This window comes from Solea solea, chromosome 1 (assembly GCF_958295425.1).
Source record: "Solea solea chromosome 1, fSolSol10.1, whole genome shotgun sequence".
In the NCBI taxonomy this organism is placed as follows: domain Eukaryota; kingdom Metazoa; phylum Chordata; class Actinopteri; order Pleuronectiformes; family Soleidae; genus Solea; species Solea solea.
Window position 1 is genome coordinate 12,632,972 of NC_081134.1, and position 27,409 is coordinate 12,660,380.

The window sequence follows — 27,409 nt, forward strand, 5'->3', positions numbered from 1 at the left end:
AGCAGGATCACTGCAGTGTTGCAGGTGCACTCGACTTTGACTCGAAAGACTACAGGCTCTGAATCTCTGCCCATAACAAAAATCTAACTACCTATTTCCCGTATATTTGTTTAATGTTTCCAGTTGCAGCACAATGTGACTCTCGGCTTTAGATTTTCACAGTACCTAGCTCTTTAACGTTCAATCGATTTGAGAATCATGGACAGAAAACCTAATACTATGGAAACGTGGTTTACTGGAAGAATAAATATGAAAAAAATTTACATTACATATAAATTGTAATACATTTTAAGCTCCAAGAGCTGCACAAGTAGAGCATGCTGTTTTAATCTTAAACATGACGGCTTCAAATGAGGAACAAAAAGATTGACCTGACACCAGACTCTCCCATCATTAAATATAATCACCCATACTTTCGAGACGACAGAGACGTGCTCTCATGCCATCAGAAGAGTGTGAAAGTGAATTCTCACCTGTCCAGCCATGAACTGGCCGAGGCCCGGGGGGAAAGTGAGTGTGGAGACGAGCAGGGTGACGAGCGCAGGATACATCAGACGCCTGACAGGAAGAGAGGGACTGCAGGGTCATTAATGAGTGCACTTGTCATTCTCTATGTTCATACTTGATTTCTGTGCGGTAAAGATGGAAAAGGCTATAAAAAGGTTTATTTAGGTGGTATAAACGCTCTCATTTATCTTATCTAAACAAAAAAAGAATTGGCATCTATCCCCTCTCCACGTTTCAGGTACTCACTTCCTCAGCAAGAACTTGTTGATCGTCTTCTGTTTCCTCATGCACTCCACAATCAAACGGTTCAGGTAGACAAACAGAGCGCCGCCAAAACCACAGGCGATCCTGCAAACAGACAGAGACGCAGAGGAGTCTGTGTCCACGTTTGAAACACACACAAACATCCTCCTGAATCTCTCACACACTGCCAAGATAAAGCTTCAGCTTTTGCGTCGCTGACTCACTATGAAGGTTTATTTTGTCATTGTATGGTTTGCTATGAAATGTGATAGTAGTTTTTTTTTTTTTTACTGCTGCTGCACAGTAATGTGTCCCTTGGGGATGATTAAGATAACTGAACGGTGGTAGATTTATTGTAGATTTCCTTTTTTTTTTTTCTAACCCTTTTATTTATTATTATCTCTGGTTATTGAATATGGACTCATGCCTGTATATGAGAGTACATCACTCTCAACAAAAATCTCTAAAAATAACTTGAACCTTCAATTATTTCTTTTATAAAAGCAATATTCTAGATCCAGGCCCAGCAGAGTACAACGTCAACGCCGTCTATAATTTCCAATCGAATAAAAACCTCCCTTCAGGAATGTCAGTGTGGAGACAGGAGGCAGAATGAAAGGGTAGCACATTATAAGTGAGGCATCAAACTGCTTTGGGATCAGCTGAACGTTGTGTCAGTCCAGACACAGACAGACACACACTCACCCCAGGACGGCGAACGCTGGCAGCTCCTGAAGGTCAAACGGAAAATCCAAACGGAAACGGGTCTTAAAAAGAGCAGTGATGGTCTCTGAGGAGAGAGAACATCCTTCTCACTGCGGGCAGAAATATAGGCTTACATACATTCTATGAACTGTGACGTATAACATTTGACACTCTAAAAACAATTACTCATAAAGCAGAATATAACTAATTATATTACTATCATTATCAGCAAAAACACACACAAGGGCACATTTACCTTTTCCCGTTTGTTAGATTTGCAATAATGTGCAATAATGTTTCTTTGTTTTTAAATGCTTAAATGCTCTGACAATTCCTGTGATAATTTCAGACACTGGATCATTTTATAATTCTTTTTTGGTGTTTTACCTTCGTCCTGATTCCAGACTGCCAGCACTCTGAATATGAAGGCACTGAAGGTGGCAGCGAAGAAGCCCCTCCAGTAGTTCCTCACCGCAAAAAATGTTGACGTTACCTCGATACTGAACAGCACCCCTGCATTAACCACACACACACACACACTGATATTAGCACTGCAACTCATTTCCACAATTGTATTTTTACTACAAAAAAATTCCTATAGCTCAAGGTAACAGTACAAAAAACACACAAAAAAAAATAAAAACAATTTCAGCTCTCATATAAGTTTCTAGGTAAAAGGGTTAAAAAGACTATTGATTTGAAAATGCTAAAAAACAAAAAAACAAAACACGACGTGTCCAAGATCCAGTCCTGTTGATCAGAGTGAATGAAACGATGTGTCAATCATGAGACAAAAACAAGCTGCACTTGCTTCACAAGCATCTGTTCTATTCTAATTTATACAAAACAGCTAGATATCATCATATTCTATTTTTTCATCTTTACTCCAGGCCCTGGAAAAAAGTTTCAGTTAAGATTATTTTACAGACACTCAAAAGGGGACACAGTCTTTAAAGGTTTTGTGTCACCCCGAGGTGCAAAAGTGTTAAATGGAACAGACAGACAGACGAACAGACTTTAGGAAGCATGACTTCCTCTGGGAAACATGAATATGTCTTATAATATCTTTTAAAGATATTAACTTTAAGTTAATATTAAGTCCATTCAGTGTTCTGGAAAAATTTTTATATTTGAGGAAATCCTCACACATTGTTACATCGATTTGATCCCAATTCATCCTAAAACTGGAGAAAGTGGGAGAGCACAAACCATCACCAAGTTTAAAAAAAACAACAACTGAATCTGTGTCTGGCTCAGCACGAAAATCATTTTATTTATTCCTTGTGCAACGAAAAAGAACATTGCTCTATGGTGGAGGTAAATATTGACTAAATGTTTGAAATGTATCTTGATGTTGGACTTCAGTGTTGATTGAGTGAATGTTCGGACTTTTCCGACTACGACACGAAAAGAAACATCCTTAGACCCAAGTATTCATGCAGTTTAATGACAGTCTGGCCTGTAGTTGTTACCTCCAATAGGTGCAGCGAAGCAGCAGCCCACACCCACTGCACAGGCAGCTGACAGCATCTCCGTGTTCCTCAGCTCGTTCTGTCCATACACAGACAACACAGACAACACACACACACACACACACACACGTGATACACAACAGATTAATTTCGTGTGAAAAATAGTTTGCAGAAGCAACAGTTGTCATACTGTGACCCTACGACTGTCACGTTTCACCTACTGGGAGATTAAACGTATGAATGGTGGGGTGTGAGGCGCCATAATTGGAAACACAGATCAAGTGTGGAAATCATGAGATGAGATGTTTGTATTAAAGCAACGGCAACACAGATCGATGCCTCGCAGCGCCGCTTCACTGAACACAATCAAACATGGCGCAGACAAAATGGCAAGAAAGGCATCGGTCTATCTCAAAAATGAGATCGGCTTATCTGAAATGGCCGGGCATGGATTTCTAATGTTGATGGAACTGGGAATTAAGAAAACTGTCTGACTCATGCATTCATACCTTGTTTCCCACAAAAGGCTCTTCCTTTAGCGGTAAATTTGAAACACACACAAAAAAAGAGAAACATGTGTGAGTGCCATCTGTGCAAGTGAGAGGTTACCTTTGTTTTTTTTGTTTTTTTTTAATCCTCCTCCTGGAAGTCATCCAGCTCATTATACAAACTGCACACAATCAAACAAGCAGAAAATGAGCTTCAGCAAACACAGTCTTAATTCCACAGTGGGCTGAATTAACACGTGCCCTGAACAATTACATTCAAAGGCTGTGTTTCAACCCCTGCATTATCGGAATCTTTCTAACTGTGCGTTTCATTCCCCCCCCCACCCCTCCGCATCACTGAAGTCTATCTTCCTCCGTTACTGGTGGAGCTGCTGGTGCTGAGGGACGTACACAGGACAATGTCCAGTGTGGACATGGACAGGATGTGGCTCAGCATGAGTGGAGGCAAGAGTGTGTGTCCTGGAAAGTGGCAAAAAAAAATCATAGAATTGTCAAAGACTTTTTCTGGTGAAACTGAGTTTGTGTTTTCTCTTTCAGTCAAACTTGGGTTAGGACCAAAGCAGAAAACTGAGACATGAAGAAAATCCTCATCTCCGCTGAGATTCTGCCGACCAGCTGCAGCTGTTTTCTTATTCATTTCATCTGAGTTTGTATCATTTATAACATCTCTATTTTTCCTCCACTCATCACATTTACGGCACATCACTATAATATTTGTACAATACATGTTTACGATGCAACTTCAGCAATCATAATAAGTTTCAAATAAAATGATGTGCATTCAAACTTTATTTTTGTAGTTAGTTTGAGGCTTACAGAAAAGATCAACCAAAAAAAAAAACCTTTAAATGATGCTCTTTAAAATCACCAAATAGTTTTGTTTACTGAATGTTTTATCTTTAACTATGACTCAGTTTCCTCTGGTTGATCCCAGCAATATTGGTAATACTGAGACTTTACCTAGTAGAAGTTTTTATTGGAACAAATTCAATATACTACCCATAAATAAGTAAGTTTAAATCAATGTATTTAAATTAAAAACATAAATAGTTTGGATTGGATTAGATTGGATTGGAATAAGGCTTTAATTTTTTGGCGATTTTATTAATCGTGGACACAGTTGAGATGGTGAATGCTTCAGTGAACGTCCTCTGACGAGTGACGTCACTGACTCAGTTTGAACTTGTATGTACATACACTCATGCACAAGGGAATTCTGCAGAAAAGTTTGAACGTAGTTACCATTCTCACCATGTAAATCCCACCAAAGACGGCAGCCATGAATTTGCTCAGCAGAGCTGCGCACAGGCTGGCGACATGAACGAAGGGCCCCTAAGAGGGAGAGGGGACGTTAGCGTACATGATGTGGCTGAAAGCACATTAAACGCAGAGTACATCGCGTAGGACTCATCAGTCAAAGCCTGAACAAGATTAAACCCCGCTCAGTCTCAGTTCATACAACTTTATTATGCTCCCAAATGGGAAATACAAGCAGTAAATCACCTCTTTATTTTTGCAGCCACAGCTTTAATGATGCCAGTAGATTTATTTTATTTCCTCCCGATAGAAAACTTTAGAAACTGCCAAGCTATCTGTCTTGTGTAATTTGTAAGACCTGGAAGACAAGAAATAAAGCATCTACCTCCTTCCCCAGGGGCATGCCACTGCCAAGGGCACAGGTCAGGCCAATGACTTTAGCCACAAATGTCTTAAAGGTCAGATACTCCTTCAGCACCACCCCCCTCAGTATCGTCTTCATCTCAGGAATACCTGAGCCTGCAAAGTGAAACAAAGACACGCCAGGTGGGATGATGGAGTGGAGAGGAAAGATGAGCGGAAAGAGAGCAATTACAGAGAGGAGGGATGAGAGGAAGAAGTGAGGAGTACAGAGGATGCGGTGGGGGAGGCTGATTGATATTCATGCAGTTTTCTGTATGCACATCTCATCAGAGGCCTATTTTATGGATTTGCTGCAGACGTGACCCCGAGGAAAACGTTCCGCATATGTCCTTAGAAGCCTTATGGTGCATTATAGGGCTGATGATTAAATTATCATATGTTAAAACATATTAACATTATTGTTTATGTGTGTGTGTGTGCCGTATGTGTGCGTCTTACCCACAGCCTGAGGAGCCAGTATCTGAGTGAATCCTGCTGAGAAAGTGATGAGCACTACAGGGTAGCTGACCCAGGCGATGTACTGCAGGAGCATGTTGCTGTCCAGTCCACCGTGCATCCACTTCTGTGCTGCATACACACACACACACAGGTAACTTCATCACAGTGTAATCCAGTGGACAACTAAACCACTTAACGACAAACAGCCACATGCTTTACGAGCTGTGAACGGATTCTCCGCCTCATTCGGGGGCATTTTCCTCCGGGTTTAGCAGCGTGGTGACCTCATCCTCAGTCAAATTTGCCGTTTTAGAGAAAGAGGAGTAATAAAACGTGAGAGAAATAGCTACATCTAGACAGCTACATGTGGAAATGCATTTATTTCTTTTTATTTCAGGCCTCAGCTCTTCATAATTTGACGTCATTTGTCATTTTCACATTTGAAAGATATAGACATTCTCTTAGCATCAGATTGGAGATACGTTTGAAACTGCTGTACAAATACAATTTAAATTCACTTTTCTGAATCCAAATATCTAAAAATGACGAGACTAATCTTAAATATTTTGTTGAGTAGTGTACTTTATTAGCCAAAATGTTACCAACACGTCAGGCTGAGGAAGGAAATATTCAGTTCTAATTAGCCAGCGTGTTATCTTTTGTCTTTTTCATTATCATATTGTGTATTTGTCACGGATGAATGAATTCCCATGATCCCATGCTGCTTTCTTATGTCATCAAACTAGGTCTTTAATTGCGGTTTTGATAGAGAGACTGGTGGCAGAAATTACAGTACAACATAACAATATCATTGTTCCATCTTCGGTGGTTAGTTTTACATATTTTTCTTCCATTTTAAAATATCCAGTTTTGTAGTCTTTGTAGTCTGTGTTTTCAGATTTCACATGTGGGAGGATATAAAAGGAGCATTTCATGGTCGAATAAACTCTAAAATAAGAAAATCCTCATTAAAAAAGAAGGAAGGGGATTATTTTTCCCTCTTGTTTACATTTTCTGCTTTCCTCCTCTCACAAGAAATTGCACAGATTTAAAAACAAACAAACACATATGAATATATTAATGGACGGATGTTTAGCCTCCCCTTTTTCTGACTAACTAAAAAGATGAAAATTAGTCAATTGAATTAACTGCCAGAATCATAATTGGTGTATGTAAACTGTCAAAGCAGCATTTATTGATGCTGTAAATATTTATAAAGCAACTTTGTTAGTTACTGTTCAAAATCAATATAAGTCTGTGGCAGAGTGCCATTCAATTTATATTAATATTTCACCATGTACTCTGTTTTACACTGTCTGTCAATGCGTCTTAGATGTTCCTGGCCTCTCATGGATCAATACTTAATTCTTTACACATTTTGCCGCCTCTGCTGACTCTCACCAGCTGTCTCTGTCTCTCTGTTCTGGCTCTCTGTCCTTTTCTTACCTTCTTGGCAAAAAGCGATGGCGTAGTCCATGACCCAGCTGACCAGAGCCATGAGCAGCCCCAGCAGAATGAGGAAGATCCAGTCCTCCCCGACGCGCGAGATCAGGAACTTCTGGCAGCGAGATGCACATGCTGAGGGGCAAAAAAGACAGAAAACAAAGCTGATTCGAATGTAACAGACATTTTAGATGGTTTAACTGGGGCCACAAGGTGGTGCAGTGGCTACCATTGTTACCTCACAGCAAGACGGGGCACCGGTTTAGATCCCAGTTCAACCAAGGGCTTTTCTGTGTGGAGTTTACACGTTCTCCTCGTGTACTCTGGCTTCCTCCCACAGTCCAAAAACATGCAGCCTGGTGATAAGGTTTTTGGACACTCTAAATTGACTGTAGGTGTAAATGTGAGAGTGAATGGTTGTTCAATTCTGTATACTGGCCCTGCAATAGACTGGCGACCTGTCCAGGATGCACCAAAATGTACAAAATGAATGCACGTGACCTTTGTTTCTACATCCAAAAAGCATCTCTAACTAACCTGAGTCCAAGAAGCACTTCTACCCTAAAGGGTTTTCACTTCAGACATTTGTTTTACTTACTTCAGCTTACAACGTACAGTCATTTCATCTACCTCGCATGACGATATGCAGACAAAACAAAGCTAGGTCACGGTTATAAATTGTACCATTACATTATAATCCATAACTCTGAGCTAGGTCAGCTAAAAGAGGCATCGCTGGACTCATTTTCGTCTCTTTTGACTGTGGACACTGCCAAAGCCTGGATTTCATTTCAACAACCAGAGCAGTCATGGATGTGTCCGTCCCCAGAGACACGAAAAATGTGCCACCAACACGTTCCAACAGATCCATATTTCTGAAAAACTCTAAAGTCAAGATCAAGACACGGCCCAGTTGTCCTGCTTGGAAAACAGTGAAGACGAGGTGATGAGAGAGAGAGAGAGATGAAGACATGGATTGGACATGTATTGTTCTCAAAAACACAGAGTTCAAGAGTGCATCAAATCACCTTTGTCTTGAAAGACAAGTAATTGCATGTTTGAAGAAGGTGAAACCATCATCGAGCAATTGTGCCTGAACATTTTAACATTTTCTCGGCAAATGGATTATTGATTAATCATCAGAGCAGGGCTGGGCGACATGGCCAAAAACACTATCACGGTAAAGAAGTTTCAAATCAGTTGATAATAATTGCAATACCGTTTTAGATGATTAAATATGAACTCTTATTCCAGAATAGAAGTAAAAAAAATATATATATATACTTTTCACAAATCTGGGACAAATCATTTAATAGGATAGTGTGTTTGCACATTTGTGACTAATACTTTTGTCAAGTATGTTTATAATTACTGAAAAAAACTGAAAAACCTCTCCCACATGACCCTGCTCGCAAATATCTGCTCCTGTTTGAAATGGCTTTTGCTCCTGTGCAGACATCGTGAACAATGTCATAATTAAATATCATTTTCTGCAGGATTCAGGTCACAGGAGAAGGGGAGGATTCTCCTGAGGGAAGCGGGCAGAGACACGTGTGCGTGACGGGGCAAGCATGCCCGGCAGTGGGGCCACGTGCTGGCAGGCAAGCTGCCGTCAGAAAACAAGCGCAGACAAACACACTCAGACTCAACTTTTCACACAGTGCACAATGATTATTTTAGAATGAAAATATCTGTGTTATTTTTTGTGTTATTTTATCTTCACTCTCTTACACACTCTAGGACAATTTGGGGAAATCAGGATGACAGACAGTACAAGATGGTGCCTCTCATGTGTGGCAGCCTGTTTCAGCAGCTCTCGCTACTTTCTACTTTTTTGTTAATATCTTTTTATATTGTACTTTCTTGAAAATGCATGTATTATTTATTATCTTTATCTTTACTGTCCTTGCTGCTTTGACAATTTACATTTCCCCCACTGCGAGGAGGGATCTTATCTTATCGCTTAGATGTTGCAGCTTGATTTGTAATATTACTTTTAAAGTCAGCCCTCAGTTCATTATTATTTACAGTGTTAGATATTTAAAAGAGAATGGAAAAGAGATAGCATGACAAATACAAGGATATTAACTTCAAGATATGAAATGATTCCAACATGCAATTGTTTTTTTTTTTGTTTTTTTTATTGATCTGATCTGAGTAGCGTAATTCAAAACGAGCACAAACAAAGCAGTACAAGTTTTAACATCGGTGTCACGACCAGCAGCAGAGCCTTCAGCTGCGTGTGTAGGCCGTCTGGTTCGAAAGCTGCCGCTTCAATTACTGATGTGAGCCGAGGCTCGCACTCATAGTCCATCACCCACAGACGTGCTCTTCCCACACACCGATGCACTGAGAGCAAACACACAGAAATCTCCCACTACCCCCTTTTATGTTTCCAATAAAACTACAGATTCTCTTCTTACGCATTACCTAACAAGAGAAAAAAAGAACCAGAGCCTGTTCAGCCCTGAGCGTCTATTTAAAGACGGCACTATAAATACAAACACCTCTTGATCTATGAGCACACACAGCATGCAGACAGTGGTTGCACACATTACAGGGGCAGGCTGCTGATCTGAGTGTGATTGTTTTAAATGGCTGCCATTACGGGCGGCGAGTGGGCCTGACTTGATGTAGTGTAGCTTTCACCGACAATCGAGCTTTAATCAAATCAGTAGTTGCAAGGGAAGAGAGGCAGAGACAGACGCAAAGACGTGTTGTTTTTTTTCTCTCTGGAATGATCTAATGTGTCCTTTTGTCCACTATTGATTTTTTTCTACATATATTTAAATGGTCAAATCAAGGTTTTTTTTTTTTAAAACTCTGCCCGTGTTTTTGGAGATGTAAAGATGGATTTGTTGGGTTACACTGTGAGCTTTTTTTTAATGAAGGCCAAATCATTTATCATCATTGCTTGCATTGGATGTTTTGACTAATGTGTAATGGCATTAATCCGACAGTATATGACACACATCCCAGTTGTATGCATAAACAACATATATGTTTTTTGTCTACTTCATGGAGCGGAAGAAGGAGGAGGGAGTCAAAAGACTGCTGCCATCTAGTGGCCGGAGGCCTGAATACAAAAAACAAAACAATCAGAAAATGAAGAATATTTCATTACCTTAGTGATACGGTACTTCAAAGAAATATCGCAATATATAAATATAGTGAGATATTAATATAAACACCGTTGTACGAACAATTACAGCTGCATTTCTTTGATGTTTAAGAAAAATATAGCATGTTACAAAGAACATAATTTGCAGCAGATTACAGCCTAAACTGCTGCAGTCCCACACATGGAGACTAAATTTCCTTGTTCTCCTCTGATCCTCGGGTTTTGTTATATCAATTTCTAAGTTTTGTCCAACAAAGCAGTACAGCACAGGTGAGTGGAATGTCATTTGTGGAGCTCACAACACAGACACATGACTACTGAGTCTAAATGCTGTAACCTGCAAACATCACACACACGTTTGGTTCCCATGAGGACCACACACACACACACACACACACACACACAACTTCAGTGCCAATGCCTCATCTGTAGTTGTCATCTATGTCCGCAAGAAGACTAGACATAATAAAATAATCTGACAGCTCAGATCATTGCTCTGCTCACACAAACAGTATACTGAGATCAAGGCAAACGTCTCTCTCTCTCTCTCTCTACACACACACACACACACACACACACACAGACACAGACACACAAAGGCAGCAGAGGGGACTGTCTTTGTCTGACATTGAGACGAGCCCGTTGGCTGGAGGTCGTTTCTCAGATCAGTCCCATTTTAATCGTATTTGTCTCCTGCTCCTGTGCGTCAGTTGCTGCTCTGTTGTGCTTTAAAAAGTCAGTGTTTTCCCACAACTTTTAACACTGCACTGCAAACAACTGCGTGGCAACACAACAAGCACAAGCACACACATCAAATTTGTTTAATTTGAACGTTTAATAGAGTTCGGTCTGACCTTCAGGACATGTCTGTTCCCTGTACTACACTAACTTTATGAGACTTTATGAATGATCGTCACTTACACCGGCACTTTACACAGGGGTCTTTCTCATACTCCAGCAGATCTGCAGGACGACTACGGACGCTGGTGTTCCTCCGCAGTCCTCCACCGTCCCGTAGTCCTCCATCCCGCAGTCGTGCTGCTTCTTCCTTGGCATACACACCCAGCTCCTGGGTGTACCGGCCATACATCTGTGTATATAGAAAAAAAAAGAAAAAGAAGAGAACTTCGTTACAGGTGCTGTGAGTAGGAGGCAGCATGACATGTTTTTCACTTTACACAGTGTTGCGTCAAGGTAAAAACACTCAGCTTCAGTAAATACACTGAGGTTCACACTCAAGGGCATCTGCACACTGTCGCTCGCAAGTGATTCAAAGGGATTTGAATGTCCAGATATTGGTCACGATGTTAGTGTGAACATGTTTGTGGCATAGGATGCTCTGTGTTTTGTCATTGTTGTTAAAGGTCAACCTATTTGGGTTTTTAGTAACGGCTGATGCTGATCTTTAGAAATCAGTGCAGCTGGTGTACAATAAGATGCAGTGTGAAGGAATGGTGGCCTTCCGTTATCATTCAAACTCAAAAGGTGCTTAGTTTGTCTATTAAATAGTAAATGGTGGTTTAACACAGAGAAGACCAGTTATTGATGTAAATAAAGGGCTCATTCTGTGGTCATGAAAACAGCAGTTCATACATTCAGGTGATTGTGCAAATTTGTGAAAAGCATAATTCATATATGTTCCATTTCTGTTAAACAGAACTATCCATCCATCCATTATCTACTGCTTTATCCTAATTCCACCTTAATCTGACACACTAAACCTTTAAATAATTATTATTAAAATGAATGGCAAGTGTTCAAACTGAGATGCAACTGTAGAAACCTGATTTGAATCCGATTTTTCTGTGATTGTTTTATTTTTGGCTTCTAATCTGGATAAAATCTGGATATACAGTCCTTTGAACTAAAGTCTACTTAAGAACTTGAACCTAAAGTGCATCCATCCATTTTCTTTCACTTTATCCTCCACATGAGGGTCGCAGGGGGAGCTGTGCCAATCTCAGCTGATATAGGCAGGACAAACCCTGGAGTGCCCAATTTACCTGATCCCAATATTGCATATTTCTGGTCTACAGGAGAAAGAACATTCAAACTCCATGCTCTTGTTCCAACCGGGACGCGAACCCAGATCGCCTCACTGCAAAGTCTAGCGTGCTGACCACTACACCAACCGTGTGGCCCCAAAGAAAAAGTCGAGTCAGATAATGCACTCAGCCTCACAGACAGATGGGCAGACTTTCAGTCCCACCTGTCAGCTCCCAGGTGATTAACTCTGCAGGGCTGCTACGCAATTGACTCCTAACGATGAGAGGCAGCAAACGTGCACAGAATCAGTCAGGTATAAATGCTGTGTCTGCACTGCACCTGTCATTGTTTCAGTTCTGGTCAACACCATGATGGAGCTAGTCAAGAGTCTGTTTGTGGTGGTTCTAGTTGTTTTGGTTTTTGAGGTTAAGGCCCAGAGTTCTTGGGCTCCACTTCTGCAAAAACAGCCTCCTCCTGCTCCTTTGCTGCATCAGCAACAGCAACAGCAGAAAGTTTTTCTACCTCTCGCTCCCTTTGATAAATGCCAGGTGGACGAGCATGACAAGATTCAGTGTGGGACTCCTGATATCGCGGCTGAGCAGTGTGAAAACATAAACTGCTGTTTTAATAGGGACCTGTGCTACTATGGGAAAGCAGGTATTTGTGTTCTCCAGTGCTGCAGTTCTCTAACAAACTAAAAAAAAAAAATGATTTAATGTGTGCATTTGCTTCCCCCCCCCATCCAGTGACTGTGCAGTGCACTAGGGACGGACAGTTTGTGGTGGTTGTGGCTCGAGATGCCACAATGCCGCGCATAGATGTGGATTCAATCAGTCTGCTGGAAAGTAATGATCCCTCCTGTGACCCAAGTGGTGTCAACTCTGCGTTTGCCATCTTCCAGTTCCCAATGACTGCATGTGGTACTACCCTCAAGGTGAGTGGTGAAGTCTAATATGACACTCTGACATGAGATTTCACAGTTGCAACGGACTGTTTTCTTGTCTATAAATATCTTTAAAGTCCATATTTCTGCATGAGGTGGTGTTTTTTTTTTTGTTTGTTTTTTTTTCAAATCTCTCCTCAGAATTGTTATTTGCCCTAGCTTGAGCAGAGATGGCCGAAAGTAACATGTGTAATTTGCAGAGCCAGAGTTATTTTTCAGTTTAATTTGAAGCATGTAATGTTAAGGCTCACACTTTAGCCCAGCAATTTGTGTTCTTACCTGTCTTACCTTGTTACTCGGTGCACAGGTAGTGTGCAAAGCTTAAAATAAAATAGTTTAGTCTTGGCCTGACGGCAGTTGCACTTGAAGTAACATGTTGATGTACTGTCCCATTCAGTTTAGATGTTAAGACTGACTTGCATGCGATGTGCATAGCGTGTTTCTTTTGAAATATGACGGTAGGTGTGTCATTAAATAAAAAATAAAATCCACTCACGTTTGGTTAAAGGAGGAAAAGAGCATTTGTGGTTAGCATTATACCAAATTAGTACAAATTGGTGTGAATTGCAGTCCTGATTGTGACAAGTCAACCTCATCCAAACCCTAATTTCTGCAGCAATTTACTGCTTAAACTTTTTGTGGGTGTCTTTGCATTTCAGTCATACCACAACCTGCCTGTTTGCAGCTGTCTCACTTTACTAGCACAGTGTAGTCGTTTCCCCTGTCGGAACTTTAAACTGTTTGTGTGCAGTGCAGGAATGTAATGGAGTAAGATGAGGTATAAACCCCGCTATAGTGAGACCTCATGTGCAGCTGACAGGCTTAATAAACTGCCTGCAGTAGCTTGACAGTGCTTTTAAACGTAACAGACATTTGTTCATACTTGTGCACTAGCTATCTCATTTTACATATCAGAAACAATTTAATAAAAACCTTGAGTCCTTAACAAAACTGACTTTCTACAAAACTCTAGAAAGTGGATGGGGGGGGGGATATTTGACTTTAAGCTACTGACGAATGCATCGCATTGTTTGAATGTCTTCCTAACTGCAGGAAGAAAAGGGTTATGTGGTGTATGAGAACCACATGTCTTCCTCATATGAGGTGGGAGTTGGACCCAGAGGATCAATCACTAGGGACAGTCACTTTGAGTAAGTCCATTTAAAAAAAAAACAAAATGAACCGTTTTTGGTCGTTGATTTGTTCCAACATCAGGTCCCCTGCTCTCTCTCTCGACAGGTTATTGTTCCAGTGTAAATACTCTGACATGGCTGTGGAGGCTCTTGTCATGGAGGTTAACGACCTTCCACCTCCTATACCGGTCGCTGCTGCAGGACCCCTCAGAGTGGAGCTCAGACTGGGTAACGGACAGTGTTACTCAAAGGGATGTGTGGAGGGTGAGTGGCACGCAAGCTTCACTGATGCCAACCATATTTTCTTCTTGTGCATCTACTAAACTGGACCCTTCTGATTTCCAGAGGAGGAGGCATACATGTCCTTCTACACTCCAGCAGACTATCCAGTTACTAAAGTGCTCAGAGAGCCTGTGTATGTTGAGGTGCACATCCTGGAGCGGTCTGATCCCAATATAGTCCTGAACCTGGAGCACTGCTGGGCCACTGCCATCCCAAATCCTGACAGCCTGCCCCAATGGGACCTTCTAGTTGATGGGTATGTAAAACCTAAAATATGGCTTTTAGTGACTGCAAAGTAACTTTCAGCCACTTGACCGCAGTTCTTGTCCACAGGTGTCCTGACCATGATGACCGTTACATAACCACATTGGTCCCCGTGGATGCCTCTTCTGGGCTTTATTACTCGTCACACTACAAACGTTTCAGCTTCAAGATGTTCACATTTGTGGATCAAAACAGCTTTACTCCTCAGAGGGACACGGTGCAGTTTGACTCGATGTTGCACTCAATAATTGAGAAATAAGTTCTTCTTGTAACTGTTTTTTTTTTTTTTTTTTTGTTTTTTTCAGGTCTTCATCCACTGTGCTACAGCAGTGTGTTATCCCAGCAACACAAACTCCTGTGAAAAACCATGCAAGCGGCAACGTGAGTAGCTTATTGCATCAACTGAATCTAGTCAAATATCAGCTAGAGCTGCTTTGGGAATGTTCAGAAGTTTTGAGTTTGTGTTTGGAGGGTGGAGAACTATAGTGTATTCCATCAAATGGTTGATACTGAGAGGCTAGTTGGATGCTTGAGTACAGAGGAGAGGAAAAGTTCAATCATCTTGGAGGAACTGAGAACAATTTTCACTGAAACAAATTCTAATCTTAAGATATGCCTTTCTTTTTCTTGCAGAAAAGCGAGCAGCAGTGGCAGCTGCAGTGAAGAGCACTTACCTAAACCCCAAGTCTGTAGTCTCGAGTGGCAAGCTGATCATGACTGAGTGAGCAGAGGACTAACTCTGCTCTCAACACCAATCAGACCATCCATTTGCAGCCAGAAATGTCTGTCTGACTTTTAAATAAAGCTTGTTAAAAGCTTGTGACAAACTGCTCCCATCGTCGCTACATTTTTGCTCAAGACTTTATTTGGGGTAATGGTGGCAACTGACTGACATCTCTTGGCACAATGAACACTTGTACACGTAACGAGTTTGTCAGCTGTGCTTGGAGAAATTGTTCTCAGCAGTGGTAAGCTGTGTGTGTATGGGACTATATAAAACATGTAGCATCAAATTATCCAGAGATTATGGCAAGTGTCTCAAATGCACTGTGGTTTAACTGTTGGCTCTGCATCACAGGTGGATTCATGCACTTTAAAATGGGAACTTGACTGACGCAATTGTACAAACGTGCCAAGGCTGCTACATCAAACCCAAAATCCCTTGGTGTCACAGATGTATAAATATCTTTATGAATCCTAGGAAGTAGCACTTGACCACCGAAATTGAACCACCTATCGAACATTTTCCTTTAACATTAATAATTCCAGTTGCCTGTTTCAGGACTTTAACAGCCCATGATTTCCATTTACAGGAAAATGGACACAGCACTAGTTTCATGGTGTTTGGTTCTTAACGCTTCAGTAGGAGTTGTTTAAAGACTACGAAGGTCTATGCTCGGTGCCATTTGTCAACTATCTTTGGTCAAATTTGTTTTACCAGAATTAACATTCTAGTGGATTTTAACCTACATCGCCAAAATAATACAGTTTCCTTTAAGGTAAATAAACATTAGGTCCTTTAATGACCAGGTACAAGCTCCCCCTTGTGTCAAAATCTGACAGTGACTGTTCATGATACCCTGATTGAATCTTATCACAAATTTCCACATCAACTTAATGCCAATAACTTATTGCTATCCATTGACCAATCTATAATCCCATCCCTAAATGCATCCACATGATTCCAACCTCTTGCTCTGTAAAACAGTTTTCTTTTGAGCACATTGAAAACATGATTCCCTGAAACATGGTGCTCGTCTCCTTCCTGTTTTCCTCTTTTTGATAACACTCCCTCTACGTTTCACTGTGTGCTACAACTCAAAATCTCTCCTCCCTTGCTTTATGCATCACTTTCCTTTTTTCTGCACCCACCCACTTCCTTGTCTTCATTGAGATGGGCATCACGACTCCTCCAGACTCTCTCTTTCTGCTCATATGAACAGGCGGTGCAGAGGGAAAGCTGAGCAGCTGAATGGGTTTGGTTCTGACTTAAGAGTAAAAAAAAAAGTACATCACTGCTGTCTGGTTTCTCATCTCTCTCCACTTAAGCCTGCTGTGAAGCAGACACGGCTCTAATCATTCAGGTGGCAGCACTGTCACATTTGAGCCACACAGCAAAATCTCCGAGGGATTAGCTAGTAGATATAAGGTGACATTATCGGGAGTGGCTGTGTGGATGTACATAAACATGTCGGGAGTGAAATGTACACAGGATTTACCACTGGTTAAACACCTGTCACAACAAACTGATTACGTAGAGCAGACACTGGGATGCTAAAATGTCCGGGGTAGTAAAAGAAATGAATCGAAATGGAAACCAAAATTCCTTTCTTTTGCCACGTTTTCTTCAATAGATTTGAAAATTTGATCAAGCCAAATCCTGATCATTTATCTAAGAAGCTTTTCACAATTGTTTATTTTTTATTTATGGAAATAATCAATAATCCCAGTCCATTAACTATACTACAAACTTGTGTTGTGTTTGACTTGCGTGACACAGACAACTCAAACTTCACACCATGTAGCCAGTCTCATTTCTGAAACTTAGTAAGGCATTTAAATGTCCGCTAATACCCTAATGAAATTACTACCCATAATGACTTCCATGGACAGAAACACAGTTACTGACTCATACACAGTTGTTTTGATTATATCATTTGTTCACTTCCTTTCTAAGCTTTCAATGTCATCACCTTTGGATCGTACACCTTAATACATTAATATTAATATTGCCACAATTTGAATCAATAATTCTGACATGTCAATATGTTCTTTCTGCTTCCTGTACAATATTTTGCACACAGCTCATTGCTCAGTGGCAACTATTTATGAAATGTATGTCCTTTTTTATTACAATAGCCATTCAGAATAGTTCAGTGAGCAGATTTGTATTTTAAAAAACTATACTATACTATAATATATTGGGTTTAGTTTCTGTGGCTTTCTTTCACATCTGGAGTCAAATAACAAAATATGACACGTTTTTTTGTCCCTCCCTGGCCATAAATAATACATTATAAAAGTGAAGCTGTGGGCCGTACAAAATCTCACCAAGGGCTACATACCTGATCTACATTAAAAGATCATGATTATGGCAGTTTTTGTATTTGTATTTTTCTGAATGAAATGACCCATATCTGTCGTAAAATTACTGACAGGTTTACATTTCATCACCATATCTCACAACTCTAATCATACACAACTTTCCTGAGTCTTTTTGTGCTGGCAAACAAATGATATGCATACATACAGTCTTCTACAATAAGCACCAGACAAACTCCCACTAGAATTATAAAATGGGCCTGTTAGTGTTTCTTTATTGGGCCTGTGTGAAGGCAATCACACGCCATCTGGAGCATGGTCCCCCGTGAGAGCAGCAGGTGGGACACTGTGGGTTAAATGAGCTTTTATCTATAACCAGTTTACTGCCCACATGACCAACTCCTGTATCTACATTTGTCAGTTTGCCTCCCACATCACAATCCTTAAAACCAGTTCAAGCCCCTGTCTCCCACTGGCTGGTTTTTTAATCGTGCTCACAGAGAACAGTGTTCCAAATTCCAGTTCAGCCCAAAATAGTTCTTTAGCCATAAAGACAGTAGTAATCTGTACCATAAACTACAAGGTAATCAACTTTATTAAGCGGATCAGCCTAAAACAACCATCTTCTTTGAGTTATTTTCAATAAAACTGTCAAATGAGTTTTATTAATATGTTATATTTTACATCAATACAATGATATAAAGGACCAAGGACCTGTCTGCGGCCATACGGTCTAAATCGATTCTCTGGTCGTGCAGAGGACCAAGATGTTCACCAGAGGTGGATCAAAAATATCAACAGAGGGGACTTTGTTCCCAACAGCAACAGCACGATAACTTTTGGTTAATACTCGTCAATCTCACAATGAATAGCATGCAGCTGCCGAGGTTAACGCAGTGAAAAAGTAATGTCAGCTCAGCTAGCTCACATTAGATACCTCTATCAAGGCTGCCGAGGTTGCACAGAGTAAATTAACTCAATGTGGTGTTATTGTGAAATATGACGTGAATTAATCTAACTGAGGCAACGTAGTGACCACAATTTAAACACAATATGACAAAAATGTCATAGTCTAGTATGTAGTCCAAAATGTGACAAAAATGTTGGAGTTAAGTATGTTGTCGAAAATGTGACCAAAATGTCATAGTTTAGTATGTCGTCTAACTATGACATTTCAGTGACTTTTTGAAGTGATTTTGGAAGACATACTATACCATGACTTTTTTTGTAAAATTTTGGTCTATATACACTTTACTATGACTGTTTTGTCAAATTTTAGAAGACATACTATGCTATGACTTTTTTGAGTGATTTTGGACGATATACGATACTATGACGGGCCACATGGTGATGTAGTGGTGAGCACTCTCGCCTTCCAGCGAGAAGACCCGGGTTCGAGCCCCGGTTGGAACAAGGACCTTTCTGCATGGAGTTTGCATGTTCTCCCCGTGTGTGCGTGGGTTCTCTCCGGGTTCTCCGGCTTCCTCCCACAGTCCAAAAACATGCAATGGGGGGATTAGGTAAATTGAACACTCTAAATTGACCATAGTAGTGAGTGTAAGAGTGAATGGTTGTTTGTCTCTATCTGTGTGTGGCCCTGCGATGGACTGGCGAACTGTCCAGGGTGTACCCCGCCTATCGCCCGATGTAGCTGAGATTGGCACAGCACCCCCCGCGACCCTCTGGCAGAGGATAAAGCGGTAGATGATGACTGACTGACTGACTATACTATGACTTTTTTGAGTGATTTTGGACGACATACTATACTATGACTTTTTTGAGTGATTTTGGACGACATACTATACTATGACTTTTTTGTCAAATTTTGGACGACATATTATACTATGACTTTTTTGTCAAATTTTGGACGACATACTATACTATGACTTTTTTGAGTGATTTTGGACGACATACTATACTATGACTTTTTTGTCAAATTTTGGACGACATACTATACTATGACTTTTTTGTCAAATTTTGGACGACATACTATACTATGACTTTTTTGTCAAATTTTGGACGACATACTATACTATGACTTTTTTGAGTGATTTTGGATGACATACTATACTATGACATTTTTTGAGTGATTTTAGACGACATACTGTACTATGACTTTTTGAGTGATTTTGGACGACATACTATACTATGACTTTTTTGAGTGATTTTAGACGACATACTATACTATGACTTTTTTGTCAAATTTTGGACGACATACTATACTATGACTTTTTTTGTCAAATTTTGGACGACATACTATACTATGACTTTTTTGAGTGATTTTGGATGACATACTATACTATGACATTTTTTGAGTGATTTTAGACGACATACTATACTATGACTTTTTTGAGTGATTTTGGACGACATACTATACTATGACTTTTCTGAGTGATTTTGGACGACATACTATACTATGACTTTTTTGTCAAATTTTGGACGACATACTATACTATGACTTTTTTTGTCAAATTTTGGACAACATACTATACTATGACTTCTTTGAATGATTTTGGACGACATACTATACTATGACTTTTTTGAGTGATTTTGGACGACATACTATACTATGACTTTTTTGTCAAATTTTGGACGACATACTGTACTATGACTTTTTTTGAGTGATTTTGGACGACATACTATACTATGACTTTTTTTGTCAAATTTTGGACGACATACTATACTATGACTTCTTTGAATGATTTTGGACGACATACTATACTATGACTTTTTTGAGTGATTTTGGACGACATACTATACTATGACTTTTTTGTCAAATTTTGGACGACATACTGTACTATGACTTTTTTGAGTGATTTTGGACGACATACTGTATTATGTGGTCTGTGTAGTTGGTCTAGTGGTTAGTGCTCTTGCCTTTGAAATAAGAAGACCTGGGTTCGATCCCCGGTTAGAACAAGAGCCTTACTACATTTAGTTTGCATTTTCTCCCCGTGTGTGCTTGGGTTTTCTCCGGGTTCTCTGGCTTCCTCCCACAGTCCAAAAACATGCAATATGGGGATTTTTCTTTTTAATTTTAGACGACATACTATACTATGACTTTTTTGTCAAATTTTGGACGACATACTATACTATGACTTTTTTGAGTGATTTTAGACGACATACTGTACTATGACTTTTTTGAGTGATTTTGGACGACATACTATACTATGACTTTTTTGAGTGATTTTGGACGATATATTATACTATGAAATTTTTTGTCAAATTTTGGACGACATACTATACTATGACTTTTTTTGTCAAATTTTGGACGACATACTATACTATAACTTTTTTGAGTGATTTTAGACGACATACTATAGTATGACTTTTTTGAGTGATTTTGGACGACATACTATACTATGACTTTTTTGTCAAATTTTGGACGACATACTATACTATGACTTTTTTTGTCAAATTTTGGACGACATACTATACTATGACTTTTTTGAGTGATTTTGGACGACATATTGTACTCTGACTTTTTTTGAGTGATTTTGGACGACATACTGTATTATGTGCTCTGTGTAGTTGGTGTACTGGTTAGTGCTCTTGCCTTCGAAATAAGAAGATCTGGGTTCGTGCCCCGGTTAGAACAAGAGCCTTTCTACATTGAGTTTGCATTTTCTCCCCGTGTGTGCTTGGGTTTTCTCCGGCTTCCTCCCACAGTCCAAAAACATGCAATATGGGGATTTTTCTTTTTAATTTTAGACGACCTACTATACTATGACTTTTTTGTCAAATTTTGGGTGACATACAATACTATGACTTTTTTGTCAAATTTTGGACGAAATACTATACTATGACTTTTTTGAGTGATTTTGGACGACATACTATAGTATGACTTCTTTGTCAAATTTTTGTCAACATACTATAATATGACTTTTTTGAGTGATTTTGGACGACATACTATACTATGACTTTTTTGAGTGATTTGGGACGACATACTATATTCTATGACTTTTTTGTCAAATTTTGGACGACATACTATACTATGACTTTTTTTGTCAAATTTTGGACGACATACTATACTATGACTTTTTTTGTCAAATTTTGGACGACATACTATACTATGACTTTTTTGAGTGATTTTAGACGACATACTGTACTATGACTTTTTGAGTGATTTAGGACGACATTCTATACTATGACTTTTTTGAGTGATTTTGGACGACATACTATACTATGACTTTTTTGTCAAATTTTGGACGACATACTATACTATGACTTTTTTTGTAAAATTTTGGACGACATACTTTACTATGACTTTTTTGAGTGATTTTGGACGACATATTGTACTCTGACTTTTTTTGAGTGACTTTGGACGACATACTATACTATGACTTTTTTTGAGTGATTTTGGACGACATACTGTATTATGTGGTCTGTGTAGTTGGTGTAGTGGTTAGTGCTCTTGCCTTTGAAATAAGAAGACCTGGGTTCGAGTCCCGGTTAGAACAAGAGCCTTTCTATATTGAGTTTGCATTTTCTCCCCGTGTGTGCTTGGGTTTTCTCCGGGTTCTCTGGCTTCCTCCCACAGTCCAAAAACATGCAATGTGGGGATAGGTAAATTGGACACTCCAAATTGACCATAGGAGTGAGTGTGAGAGTGAATGGTTGTTTGTCTCTATCTGTGTGTGGCCCTGCGATGGACTGGCGAACTGTCCAGGGTGTACCCCGCCTATCGCCCGATGTAGCTGAGATTGGCACAGCACCCCCCGCGACCCTCTGGCAGAGGATAAAGCGGTAGATGATGACTGACTGACTGACTGACTATACTATGACTTTTTTGAGTGATTTTGGACGACATACTATACTATGACTTTTTTGTCAAATTTTGGACGACATACTATACTATGACTTTTTTTGTAAAATTTTGGACGACATACTATACTATGACTTTTTTGAGTGATTTTGGACAACATACTATACTATGACTTTTTTGAGTGATTTTGGACGACATATTGTACTCTGACTTTTTTTGAGTGATTTTGGACGACATACTGTATTATGTGGTCTGTGTAGTTGGTGTAGTGGTTAGTGCTCTTGCCTTTGAAATAAGAAGACCTGGGTTTGAGTCCCGGTTAGAACAAGAGCCTTTCTATATTGAGTTTGCATTTTCTCCCTGTGTGTGCTTGGGTTTTCTCCGGGTTCTCTGGCTTCCTCCCACAGTCCAAAAACATGCAATATGGGGATTTTTCTTTTTAATTTTAGACGACATACTATACTATGACTTTTTTGTCAAATTTTGGGTGACATACAATACTATGACTTTTTTGTCAAATTTTGGACGAAATACTATACTATGACTTTTTTGAGTGATTTTGGACGACATACTAAACTATGACATTTTACTATAAGACCAGAATGGCATGGTGGCGTAGTGGTTAATAAGTCGTAACTCGTAAATGTCCAGTGTTCAATCCCAGGTCTGTGATATTTCTTGTGTGGAGTATGAATGTCTCCAATGCTTAATAAACATTGTTTTACTATACTGTAACATTTTGTTGTGTCAAAAATGTCATACGCTAAAAAACACAATCTGTTTGGTGTACTGGTGCACAGTTATTAATACTGTAGTAAATAGGAAATAAATGTTGCCTTGCACAAAAGAATGATCCCAGTTTTTTTTCACACAGTGAGAAATATCGCTTGTTACCAAAATCCCACACTGTTTTTCTGTATCGGTACCGGATCGGCCGATTCTAAACCTTTAGATATCGATATTGGAGGTCAAAAAAGTGGATCGGTGCATCCCTAGTGCAAACAAAGCACAACAGATAAGATTACATTTTTTTATTATTATTTATTAATTCCCAAGGCGCTGCACATCTGGATAAATAATACATTTTGATGGAGATGGAAAAGACACATATTCGACACTATACTGAAAAAAACAGCTAAAACCTTCATCCGTGCCGTTTTATTAAGATGATTTCAATCCCCTCTCTTCTGTCAAGTGAATTAAGGGGATCAATCAGTGCAGTGAGAATGATGGATTCATGCAGTTAACTCTTAAAGTGGTGTGATTACATGTGGAATGTGCATCGATGAGACCAGGGGAATAATAACAGGAGACTAGCATTAGGGCTAACCAAAGTGTGAGCATTAAATGAGAGGAGAGAAGTGACAGGATTGACTCATCCTACTGCTGCTTTTGTAACTACGTCTATGAGTCAGAAGAACACACTCACACAGTCACTCACTGACACAAAACACACAGCAAATGAGAGAAAGAGGCAAATGAAAATACGGCACACACTCGTGTCAGGGACACTGAAGGATCCAGAATTGGACATCTCTTCAAAAGAGGATAGATCACGATTTCGAACCACGAGGATGAGGTTTGTGCTGCATGTGTAAAATGAGATTTACTTGCAGTCAGGACAAGAAAATAAAACATCTCAATGTTTTATATATAAAAAAAAAAAATACACACACATGATGTGAAGAAGGATCAAAATGTTATATTGTTTTATTCCCTGCAGTGAAAAGCAGCTGTATTTTAAATGTATTGGTTTAAAGAACTCAAATTCATATTCTTGTGTCCATGTTACATGGCATTTATACTCCAGTTCACTGGTGCTGTTAAATCATATTGCACTTCTTCTCTTTGGCCAGCCCCCACAAATATAGTGGAATAAATATAGAGGCAAGCATCTCTCAGTCCAATAAAGCACATCCTTCAAACTGAAAAGTAAATATGAATCAACACTTCTATAAAATAGTTGCAGCACAAAATTAACATCGCGCACGACTATTATATTTCAATCAATGGTACAATTTAATCAATTATACATTACACTCCACTGTCAGCACTGCCTGGAGGAAATTATTTATGAACGGCTCACGGCAGATGAATACGCAATGGCCCATTTTAATATACAGTAACTACAGTGTGTATAGGGTGTGTAAATATCTGATCGTTTTAATCTTCTAATTTTGGTATCATTAAGAAAAAAAAAACTATAATTTGGGCCGCATGGCATTTTTTGTGTGTATTTATGAGAGTTTCCTGCCGAAATATTAGTGTCAAATATAACACTAAGATTTAGACAGTTATATGCCATATGTTCATGGGACGGGGTGCCCGGATGTTTTATAGTGCTCGCCCATTAATGATTATTTCAGTCAGACAATATTGTGCCATTCAGGACGTCAAGTCCATAAAGCATTCAGTTAGAATGTTGATTTGGACAGAGCTAAAAGAAGAGAAATACACTTGTGTGAATGGAATGGAGGCTGCCATTGTGTTGGTGAATAACACAATGGGAGCAGTTTAGGTTGTCAACAATTGCTTATCGTTGTAAATTATGAGGCACTACGTCCTCTGAGGCTTTTGACAGACTGTGCGAGCGTATCACTTTTAAAATGCTGTTGTGCTGTTTAGATCAATGACTTCAGTTTGTGAAAACACCCTCCACAGTACAGTGAGCACAGTCTATTTTAAGGGACAAATGAGTTGTCTGTTGTTTCTGCAGTGGTCTGTTGAATGGGGTGCAGGTAACTTTGAAAGTGACAGGACCTGAAATGGACTCAAGCCAGTCTCAGCGTTGGAGAACGGACAGAACGCTGAGTGTGAGGAACTGGATCCCCCTGTAAAAACAGCACCCATGTGTATGTGTGTGTGTGAGAGTGAGAGAGAGAGTGCGACAGTGACAGGTTGAGCAAAAACTGCTGAGATATAATATAAGCTATTGAAATTCTCTTCAAACATCTATGTTTGTGTCCCAGAGCACAGGGAAAGTTCTCATGAAACCTGCACTGAATCCCAATGAGCAGTGCGGTAACTCTGCTTCGTTTCAAAACGCAGACACCCTTAAACCTGGTGGAAGCAAACCTGCAAACAATGTGTTTGTATTCCACAACCCAACTGGCCTGTGATGCTTTTCACCAAACAATGCATTGAGAAGAGGAGAGACAACAGATTTGCTCAGGACACGATTTGTCTCAATTCTTGCATAGCACACTTAATTGTTGACTTATAAGCTAACACGTTTAGCAAAGTGTATGCACAAGGATTCATGTTGATTCATGTATCGATTTCACATAGAAATATTGCAGTAGTGCAGTTTCAAATATGGTCATATAACACTAGATTTGAAAGAATGAGAATTGGATCTCGTCAGTGGTCAGTGCAGCACGTTGCTCAGACACAAACACACTGATGTATACATATATGTGTATATATAAATATATATATATATATATACACATATACATATATAAATATATATATACACATATATATGTATATATACAGTATATATAAAAAAATATATATACATATACATATATATATACACACACACGTACACGTACATTCAGAAAGAGCAGCAGCATGTGGATCATTTCTGCAGTGCTGCAGTGCCCAGCAGCAAAGGTGGGGTGAGGGGAAGATGTTGGGTGGTGGCTTTTCCTCCTCAGGTGACTTAATTCCCTGCAGCAGCAGCAGCTGAAAACTCAAGCCTCCTGCTGCTTATGGCACATGAATATATATGTATATATATATATATATATATATATATATATATCGCTAACATCTGCTCAAATCGAGACACATTTTTCTTGGATGTGTGTGGGTACAGTACTTGTTCTCCTACACACAAATACACATAAAGAGTGGGTGAGTGTGAACAAGTGTAAAATTCTCACACTGCTTTCCCACTGGCTTGATAGAAAGAGGTGAAAGTCCACACACAATAGTAATGTTAAGGCAATCAGACAAGACCCATGGAGCAAACTTGCCCACACTCCTGAAAAGAGAAAAACTCTTACGCAAACCCTATGACACATCCAGACCTCCCACACCTCAGAGAGAAAGCTTTTGAAAGGCTCCAGATTGAGGGCGGCAGCACTGACACCAAGTCACCACAGCGTCTGTCTCCGTCTCCTTTCTTTTCAGTCTCTGACCCACCTTCTCTTCGATGTAACTGCTCCATCCATCCGGCCCACAAAATGCCAGGAAGGCTAATCGCCTCTGCCTGCCATCCCAGCATGCACGGCAACCAAAAGCAGATCTGAAGCCAGTGACCCGAGTAGACCACGGTTCCTTTCCAGCTGTCAATCACTGCTCTCAGCATCGCTCCACATGCAAGAGCAGCTTCTGCACCAAATCCATACACACGGCTTTGCTTATGATTGTGGTTATAAAAAGCTAAAAACTCACACAGTGGTTGATTGTATGGACACAATTGACACTAAGTGTAAGTTTGAATGGTTATTCACCTGTCCTGGGTGTCCCCTGCCTTTCACCCTACCCTGCGACCCTTACATGGAGGATAAAGCGGTAGACAAGGAATTAATGAATTAGGGAGTCACAATGAGTTTAGAATTAAAGCTGCACAATATTGGACTTTTTTTGCTGATGACCTATATGCCAATACGCACTGAACTATGTCCTACCCACATGCACACAGAGAGAACATGCAAACTCCACACAGAAAGGCCCTTCTGCAAACAACCTACAGGTGACAAGGCATATGTACCAATTTTCAGTTTGGTCTAAGGCCGGGGTTATACTCTGTATCTGCATGTCCGTCATCTGCCCCAAACTGTGCATGCTACATGTAGCACAACACTCTCCAGTCCAGTTGGTGGTGTGCTCTTGTTTGGGTGAAAAAGAGACAACAAAATGGATG

At 39.8% G+C, this 27,409-nt stretch overlaps 2 protein-coding genes across 8 annotated transcripts in view; one reads left to right on the top strand and one right to left on the bottom strand.

Moving 5' to 3' along the window:
- clcn2a (chloride channel, voltage-sensitive 2a) overlaps window positions 1–27,409 on the bottom strand; it is a 46,029-nt gene that overhangs the window by 10,825 nt on the left and 7,795 nt on the right. For 3 of the 7 annotated variants that reach the window (XM_058630479.1, XM_058630453.1, XM_058630451.1), the window contains exons 2-12: window positions 11,040–11,208; window positions 7,001–7,132; window positions 5,555–5,683; window positions 5,079–5,212; window positions 4,679–4,768; window positions 3,437–3,460; window positions 2,928–3,006; window positions 1,843–1,968; window positions 1,456–1,540; window positions 754–855; window positions 474–576 (exon numbers count right to left, since the gene is read on the bottom strand). In XM_058630479.1, coding sequence (XP_058486462.1) covers window positions 474–576; window positions 754–855; window positions 1,456–1,540; window positions 1,843–1,968; window positions 2,928–3,006; window positions 3,437–3,460; window positions 4,679–4,768; window positions 5,079–5,212; window positions 5,555–5,683; window positions 7,001–7,132; window positions 11,040–11,208 — 1,173 coding nt within the window. The remainder of the gene's footprint in view (window positions 1–473; window positions 577–753; window positions 856–1,455; window positions 1,541–1,842; window positions 1,969–2,927; window positions 3,007–3,436; window positions 3,461–4,678; window positions 4,769–5,078; window positions 5,213–5,554; window positions 5,684–7,000; window positions 7,133–11,039; window positions 11,209–27,409) is intronic. The other 4 variants (XM_058630469.1, XM_058630484.1, XM_058630452.1 and 1 more) reach the window with 3 other exon arrangements.
- LOC131460201 (zona pellucida sperm-binding protein 4-like) lies at window positions 12,469–15,541 on the top strand. The gene is made up of 8 exons (XM_058630494.1): window positions 12,469–12,761; window positions 12,851–13,038; window positions 14,101–14,198; window positions 14,287–14,444; window positions 14,526–14,718; window positions 14,796–14,943; window positions 15,032–15,107; window positions 15,360–15,541. The coding sequence occupies exons 1-8, from the start codon at window positions 12,473–12,475 to the stop codon at window positions 15,449–15,451; spliced, it is 1,242 nt and encodes a 413-aa protein (XP_058486477.1). The 5' UTR covers window positions 12,469–12,472; the 3' UTR covers window positions 15,452–15,541.

Coding starts and splice junctions, on each gene's coding strand:
- LOC131460201 (XM_058630494.1), top strand. CDS start 12,473: ATGATGGAGCTAGTCAAGAGTCTGTTTGTGGTGGTTCTAGTTGTTTTG. Junction 14,445..14,525: donor CTCAAAGGGATGTGTGGAGG/GTGAGTGGCACG, acceptor TCTGATTTCCAG/AGGAGGAGGCATACATGTCC. Junction 14,944..15,031: donor TTACTCCTCAGAGGGACACG/GTGCAGTTTGAC, acceptor TGTTTTTTTCAG/GTCTTCATCCACTGTGCTAC.